This window comes from Gekko japonicus, unplaced genomic scaffold (genome assembly GCF_001447785.1).
Source record: "Gekko japonicus isolate JY-2015 unplaced genomic scaffold, Gekko_japonicus_V1.1 scaffold33, whole genome shotgun sequence".
NCBI classification, from domain to species: Eukaryota; Metazoa; Chordata; class Lepidosauria; order Squamata; family Gekkonidae; genus Gekko; species Gekko japonicus.
Genome location: NW_015174272.1, coordinates 2,642,341 through 2,650,968, shown reverse-complemented (window position 1 = coordinate 2,650,968; position 8,628 = coordinate 2,642,341). Strand labels below are relative to the sequence as shown.

Below are 8,628 nucleotides of genomic sequence, written 5' to 3'. Positions count from 1 at the left end.
GTTAGATCTAGTCTTGCAATCCGGAGCACGAGAGAATAGATCTGCTCCATCTTCTACATGACAGCCCTTCAAATATTTGAAGACTGCAGTCATGTCCCCTCTAAGCCTTCTCTTTCCCAGGCTGAACAGACCCAACTCTTTCAGCTTTTCCTCGTAAGGTGCTAAATGTTCCTCTTTGACTCATCCTTGCCATCTGCTTTAAGTACACTGTTATCTCATTTAGATCTATGCATTATGCATTTCGCCTCCTTGCAAGAGGGGAAATGTGAAATAAAGTTGGCTAGCTCTCCTTACCACCGTTACAAACTGAAAAAGCAGAAGCAATCTTAGCATCACTTGTGATGTAGGATCGAATTCTGGGTGTCTCTGAGCTACCAAAGATCCATGAAAGAGTTGCCCCACCAGATCCGTGATCGACCCATGCTAACTCCGCGTCCAGGAGATCTGGTACCTCTGCTGTATCTCCAGTTTGGTGTCGTGGTTAAGTGCACGGACTCTAATCTGGGAGAACCGGGTTTGATTCCCCCACTCCTCCACTTGCACCTGCTGGGTGACCTTGGGGAAGCCGTAGTTCTGTCAAGAGCTGTCCTTGGAAAAGAGCCGTTTCTGTCAAGAGCTCTCTCAGCCCCACCTGCCTCACAGGGTGTCTGTGGTGGGGAGGGGAAGGGAAAGGAGTTTGGAAGCCGCTCGGAGACTCCTTTGGGTAGTGAACGGTGGGGTATAAATCCAATCTCTTCTCTTCTTCTCCCTGATGGTTCATCCCATGCCACTAGTCACTGCAGCTGTCAGCGACAGACCTGCCCCCAAATCCACACACAGGTGGTCATTCGTCCAGCAGTGTTCCCATTTCCGACCAAGCCTGGCCATCTCTCGTGTCCTTTATGCTTGGCTTGTAACGTTTTCGAGTGGACAATTTTTGCTTTGGAGAACATCCGTGCGACCGCTCTGAGCCTGAAGGCAGAGATGGCAGAGTGGCGATTCAGTTCAAGCTTACAAACAACTGTAGCACCCCTGAGGTGGAAAAGGACCTGTACTTCCTCTTTACCCAGTCTCCCGTTCTATGGAAGGAAAGCCAAAGCACTCTAGCAGATAGAATGTTTAGCATATTCTGGCTCGTCCACTAAACTCCGTAGGATTGTTGTGGGGATAGGGGGCGACCCTATCTACGCCACCGTCAGCCCTTTAATGAAAGGATACTATCATGGTATCGACCCTATCCTTGTTGTCTCAAGTGCAACTTGTCTTTATGGTTTCTATTCCCCCCCCCCTCAGAGAAAGGAGACCAAAACAGACTTTTGGTTGCCTCAAGGGCTACAGAGATATGATCCACGAGGATCAGAACCAACGTCAGCAGATGGGTGGAGGAAAAAGATCTTGTTGCCTAGCTCTTCTGATTGTTGATTTGGTATTTGATTGTTCTCACAACTTATGCGGAGAAAGGAATGTCTGATAGGACCAGCAACAGATGAGAAGAGTAGGTGGGTGAGTGAGAGAAGTCCACCTGCCTCAAAGAATATCATCCAACACCGAAACAATGCCAGTCAAGTGGAGAATCATGACATCATGGGAGAACCCACAAAGATCTCTCAAGTTTCGCCCATCAGGTATTGATTTGTTTTTCGATCGGTATCATCCTGGGCCCAAGGAACATGTGGCTGGATAACAAAAGAGTCCCGATTTCAGAAGCCACAGTCTGGTCCTTGAGTCAGTTCTCCAAGTTCTCTTGGGGAGTCCAAGCCTGCCCCCAAAACTGAGTGACCCCCCAAATTATAAAGACTGTGGTGAAAGGCACCGGATCGTACAGCCATCGAAAGAAGACACATTGCAAGAGGTTGAAGGTCGATGAAGCAAAGCACAACGGGATGGTTTAAAGAGGTGCAGATCTGTCCTTGCAGAGGAGGGAGAGCTTGTACCTGAATAAAACCTGGCCTTAAAGGTGCCTCTGGACTGTTTTGGACCTGTTGGCTCTGCAACTTACCTGGCTGCTTCTTGCTCTGACTGAGGGGTGCTGGGAGCAGGGGGTGGGGCTTGTTGCATGTGCCCGCCCGCTGGACTCTTTACTGCCGGAGTTCCGCTCCTGTGCGCTCCTGCAGGAAATGACCCCTGCTAAAGAGGCACTTTGGGGCACTAGATATGAAACTGAGCTCTTCTGGACTATGATTTAGGGTGTCAAAAAGGATGTCAGGGATTTCTGCGATGCTACCTCATCTAGATCTCTAAGTAGAAGAGGTGAGCGGTACTGGTCTTCATCTACTATGAATCCTCCGGGGAATAGTTGGGTATGTAGTAAATACTGTGAGCATAATTCACGGCATCCAACATGGCCGTCGACACCATACAAGCACTAAGCCCCCCAACTTTCAAACAGCCAGGCTCGTGAGGAAGAAACCAAAGTGTTGGAATGAAGGATCCCATGACCCAGAAGAGCCTATTGGAGTGACAAATCCCAGAATCCAATGGAGTGGCCTTAACCCAGGTCTACTGGGATCATAGTCCTTGAGAATGGCACATTTCCTCTAGATGGCTTCAGCCCCTCTTGCGGTTAATCTCCAGCTGGAGGATGTTCAATCTCACGCAAATAGCACACTGTGTCCACCCCCCCCCTGAGTTAAACTGCACTTGAATACAATACAGAGAAGAGTTTCTCCCACCGCATCCTCGGTCGACAATTAAAACAGTTCTTTAGATCAGGAGTCCTGAACCTTTTTGAGCCTGGGTTCAACTTTGGGGTTTTTACATAATGTGTTGAGGGCGGCCACAAAATGGCTGCCATAAAAATGACAACATGGCTGCCACAGCTTACCTTCAGTCACACAACGACGAACCTTCTACTGCCATGGCAGCTGTTGCTAAGGCAACATTTCTGAAAATATGGACAGCCAGTGAAATCCCCAATGGCCGATCAGAAGCCTCACCGGGCAAAAGCCCCATCTGGCCCTGCCCACTTTTCAAAAACACTAGGCGGGGCCAGGAGAGGTGTCAGCGGGCACTGTGTTGTGGACCCCTGCTTTAGAGGATATGACGATAAAACCTGAGATGCGGCCAGCGGGGGCCCCCTCATGCCTCCAAGTCCCACTCCAAAATGCCTCAGCTTTGTGGAATGAGCAGGGCTTTTTCTGTAGAAAAAGCCCAGGAGGAACTCATTAGCATAACAGGCCACACCCAACAGCAGAAACTCATTAGCATATTAAGCAACACTCTGACATCACAGCTCATTAGAATATTAGGCCACACCCCCATGTTGCCACACTCACCTTTTGCTTCTTATTCTGTTTACTTTGTTTGTTGTCAAAACCCTGGGCCTTTTTTTGTAGCAGGAACTCCTTTGCATGTTAGGCCACACACCCCTAATGTAGCCAATCCTAATGAGTTTCTGCTGTTGGGTGTGGCCTATTATGCTAATGAGTTCCTCCTGCTGGGCGTGGCCAACTCAGGAGCCAGCCGGAACTCCATTCCTGTGCGTTCCTGCCCAAAAATAGCCCTGGGAATGAGGCAAAAAAACAACAACCCCTGGCTGGAGCCAGGGCCTGGCTAGGGGAGTCTCTGCTCCCACAGACTATCAATTCAGCCTGTTTGCAGTTCCACCTTTCTGGGGCAGAAGCAGGTGTGCAGGGAGAAAGCTGGCTCGAAGAGGATAACCTGTTTAGGACCAGGAGAATCCCTAATGTGCTGAGCCTATCGGTAGATCCATTCGTTGGAGGATCTGTCCTCTGAGTCAAATTCAGTTGGACGCCTCAAGCAACCTTTAAGAGACCGCCCCCCCCAAATCCACTGAGAATGTGTTCCGTGTAAGCAGCACTGAAAGCTAAGCTGATAGGAAGAGTGGGGCACCGGGGAGGGGGGAATGTCCTCCCAAGCAATGCCCCCTCTAAGCCGTGGAGTCTTGTGAGCAAAAATTCTACTCTGCGAGGTACCGGCATTGAAGTTGTGAGCGAGCGATTGGGCTGCTGCCTCAATTAGTTTGGTCTGCAGCCCTCCTTCCTGAGCTAAGGCAAAAATGTGTGAGCCGGAGGCTAAAGAACTGTGAGCTGGCTAACACTCACTCAGCTTAGGGGGAACACTGCCCCCCAAGGGGTTCGATCTGTTTTTAAACGAAAAGCCTCCAGGGGAGGCTGCCTCTCGGAGCCAAGAGAGAGCAAGAGGAGGCACTGCATCACCCCTTCCTCGATCATTCGTGCTCGTCCACTCAACACCGTCTCCCCCCAGGGTGTGTTTCTCCCTGCACGGAAACAGATCGACGGTGGGAATTTGGACAGAAAAAATGGAAGAGTAGTTCTCCTTCCCATGGCTCTTTCGGTCCCCGTAACAGCCTCCAAGGCGGCTTTTCAGTTTAAAAAGAAAAGAAACAAAGATCATTCACAAACCTCCTGTGTTAATGTTCAGTTCAGCCCTGAAACTAATGGGGATTGGTGCAAAACCGCATTGATGATCCAGTGCATCGTAGTTCCCATTCAGTTCCATAGGAGTCCTTTCTCCCCCCCCCCCAAACATATTTTAAGAAATCACTGGAACACAGCCTGTTGGAATAACAAGGTCTTCCAGTTTTGCTTCGAGAAGACCGGAATGTTCCTAACACCTGTCGGCCTTTTAGAATCATGTGCCATAAGCCATGCTCCCTCTAAGCTGCCGAGTCTTGTGAGCCAAAATTCTACTTGGTGAGCTACTGGCATTAAAGTCGTGAGCGATCTGGCTACTGGAGCCATCCTTCCTGAGCTAAGACAAAAATGAGTAAGCCGCAAGCTGAAAAACTGTGAGCTAGCTCACACTAACTCAGCTTAGAGGGAACACTGGCCGTAAGCTATGGCTAGATATACTTCACTTGTATTGGAACGGGGGATGCGGGAAACCCTCAAATGTGTGCGGGCTGAGTTTAGGCTCCAGATCCACTTCAGACGGGATCCAAGACTGCCCAATGTTCCGTGGGAACAGTATCTGAATATCTGCCCCCCATAACATACAGGAAGCCAGGGTCTAAGATCTCGGACTTCCCCTCATCTGGAGCCTAGAATATGTCTTTGGAAGATATATTCTAGGAAGACATATTCAAGAAGATGGGAAATGAATGCAGAGGAACCCTGGATAATTTCTGGAGCTGACTGGGATGGAGGGGGAACTCCGTCAGTTACTTCTTGCTCGCTTGGGCACTGTATATTCAAAAGTATAATAGAAAAAACTCCCGAACCAATTTACACCGATAGCTCAACACACCCAGCACCCCGCCTCTGTCAGGAACCAGATGTTTCAAATGTCGGGAGGAAGAGAAACAGAAATGATCAATGTGATAACTCCGAGTGCCGGAAATGGGGAGAGGGCGTCCCCTCTGCTAACTGCTCGCAGCAACGTATAGCTTGGGTCAGAATTTGGGGAACAAAATATCAAAAAGTCTCTTTTTCAAGACCCACCCACAGAAAAAAAACCCACCCTGCCCCACCCTTACACAATGCTCCCCTCACCCCACCCCGTAGGATACAACAGTATCTTCCAGTCTTTGCAGACGAAGTTGTCCGAGTGTCCGGAGAAGGTGGGGGCCTCCTTTTCGTAAACCCAGAGCAGAGATTCCTTCCAAGGCGTAGGCAAATAAACAACCTCTGCACTTATCTCAGCTGTCTGTTAAAAAGAAAATATAACCCGGTTTGAATAGACAGACCCATGGCAGATGTTATAGCGTGTGCGCAAAGGCGGGGCAGGGAGGAGAGAGCTGTGCATTCATTGAAACGCAACGGCGCAAGGAAGCTAAAAAACGAAAGCAAGCGGGCAGAGTCTTAGTGTCGATGGAAGGGGCTGGTCTGTGGAATGTGGGGGGTGAGTGGCGGGCAGAGGAGTGGCAGAGAATGGGGTGGAAGGGCGGGGCAGAGGCGGAGGGAAATGCTTGCAGCAGATAGAACTCGTAGTATAAATAAGAACCCATGTGTGTTGTTTGTCGGTTTCCAAAATCAGCCCCATCCTTTCCCCCGGGGTGGGGGAAAGTTTACAAAGTTGCACTTGTGTGTGTCCGAGTCTGTGCCAAGTGTGGGTGGCGGGGTGGGTGGAGGCGGTGGGCGTCATTCCATCACCTCCCCCAAGTGCCCCTCTTCGCAGTCCAGGCACCCGTTCAACTTGGCCCCGTTATCCGCCATCGTCTGCAGGTCGTATTCCTCGTCCAGAAAGTCCAGGGAATTGTTGCTGGGGAGGCCCCGGATGGTGAACTTGTGCGAGACTTTGGTCCAGTGCTCCCTGTTGCTGGCCACCCTCTCGTACAGCTCGGCCGACTTGGGGAAGAGGTCCTGGAGTAGCCTGGGAGGGAAGAGATTAGATGGAGGGAGTTCCAGAAGTTCCATGGGGGAAAGTCGCTCAGAGCTGGACAGGTGGGGTGCCAGACATGAACACGCACAAAGCTGATGGCCATTGGTCCATCAAATTCAGCATTGCCTACTCAGATTGGCAGCAGCTCTCCAGGTTCTCAGGCAGAGGTCTTTCCCATCACCTCCTGCCTGGTCCTATTAACTGGAGATGCCGGGGATTGTACCTGGGCCCTTCTGCATGCCAAGCAGAGGCTCTTCCACTGAGCCATGGCCCCTCTATACAGCTCACCAGGGTCTCAGGCGGAGGTCAATCCCATCACCTCCTGCCTGGTCCTTTTAACTGGATGTTGGGGATTGAACCCGGGACCTTTTGCATGCTGAGCAGAGGCTCTTCCACTGAGCCACGGCCCCTCTCCACAGCTCTCTCAGACAGGGGTCTTTCGCATCACCTACTGCCTGGTCCTTTTAACCGGAGATGACGGGGATTGAACCCGGGACCTTCTGCGTGCCAAGCAGAGGCTCTTACCACTGAGCCCCTGTTCACCCTCCCCACAGAGAGCCGCCTCCGGCAAATGACACAGCTCTTACTTGTAGATAGGCATGGCGATATGCTCCATGAAGCTGATCTGCAGCTCCGGGATGTAGGCCTTCTCCCGGTCCATCATCTCCATTGGCCGGTTGCCCATGGCTTTTTCCTGCAGGGATTGGAGCAATCGGGTCACCCTGGTCCACATCACGCAACTCCCCACCCACCTCCGTGTCTGCGCAGTAAGGGTACCACGTGCTCAGAAATCACACCCTACTCAATCCAGGGCCAAGCCAGGGACATATTCCTGGCAAACAATAGCATCACAAGGGAACACAAGAACCTTGTCCGGCAAATGACACAGCTCTTACTTGTAGATAGGCATGGCGATATGCTCCATGAAGCTGATCTGCAGCTCCGGGATGTAGGCCTTCTCCCGGTCCATCATCTCCATTGGCCGGTTGCCCATGGCTTTTTCCTGCAGGGATTGGAGCAATTGGGTCACCCCGGTCCACGTCACGCAGCTCCCCACCCACCTCCGTGTCTGCACAGTAAGGGTACCACGTGCCCAGAAATCACACCTTCCCCAATCCAGGGCCAAGCCAGGGACATATTCCTGCCAAACAATAGCATCACAAGGGAACACAAGGGCCTTGGGAACTCATTGCTACTTAGAATAATGGGCCCTCCAGGGTTGAAGAGGGGCATAATTTAATGCTAATGGGTATATTAGGGAACCCGGCAGTAAGTAAAGAGTACCAAGCCATGTTTAAAGCCATGATACTAGCAGGCAAAGCGGTGATAGCTCTAGGTTGGAAGGACAAGAGTAAGTGGACTGTAGATACTTGGCATAATTATTTGTTTGATTTCATACACTCGGATACAATCGAGAAATTGAATCAGAAGACCACATGGGAAGACAAGACCACAGGCATTAGGACGAAATGGACGACCTACTTGGAATGGCTACCAACAGAAGGAAGAAGGAAGACATTCAGGACAAGATCCGGACTTTGTGCCCGTGGCTGGGAATAAAGAACTAACGCACTGGGATAACAGGAGGGGTAGGGGGGAAGGGGAAGGGCTAGAAACCAACACGAAATGTACGGGGAAAAAGATAATATGTAATACTTACTAAAAATTCAAAAAAAATTAATTTAAAAAAAAAGGATTCTTATCTCACTACAGATGCTAAGTTTCTGTCTTCAAGCATTTCTCCCCTGCTCTAATGAAGCTGATTCCAATGTGCATCGTTCTTCCTCCCCCGACTCCCTCCTCTTTGCAACGCACCTCCCACCTTCTGGCTGGGATATAAAGACTCGTGGGTTTCTGTTCCTATTTGTATCTGATGAAGGGAGCTTTGACTCCTGAAAGCTTATATCCTGAAAATCCTGTTGGTCTCTAAGGTGCTCGTGGACTCGAATCTAACCGTTCTACACCAGACCAACATGGCTTCCCTCTGAAACGATCTTCAAAGCTACTTAGCAAGACTGGAACTCGTCATTCCCCGGATAAATCAGGCAAATATCCAAAGAAGATGCTGGGAACATCTTTTGCTCAAAGTCTGCTGCAACCAACGGGGGGTCATGTGAGAACAAAAAACGTGCACATCAGCAGGGTTTGTGTCATGCAATCTGATTATGAGTTATTCGCTATGGACAGCAATTAGTCCAAACAGCCAGGAGGGGGGGGGGATGGACTAGGGATGGGCACAAGCTGGCTCACAAACGGAAGTTCGTCACAAATTTTGGCTGGTTCGTGGTTTGCAAAGCGATGTTTGCAAACAGAAGAGCTGCCGCGAATGTCCACGAATTCTGATGC

At 50.3% G+C, this 8,628-nt stretch overlaps 1 protein-coding gene across 1 annotated transcript in view; it reads right to left on the bottom strand.

The window, feature by feature from the left end:
* Positions 1-6,041: 6,041 nt before the first annotated feature.
* PDE2A (phosphodiesterase 2A) overlaps positions 6,042-8,628 on the bottom strand; it is a 28,074-nt gene continuing 25,487 nt past the window's right edge. The window contains exons 15-16 of the mRNA XM_015423653.1: positions 7,179-7,285; positions 6,042-6,273 (exon numbers count right to left, since the gene is read on the bottom strand). Coding sequence (XP_015279139.1) covers positions 6,042-6,273; positions 7,179-7,285 — 339 coding nt within the window. The remainder of the gene's footprint in view (positions 6,274-7,178; positions 7,286-8,628) is intronic.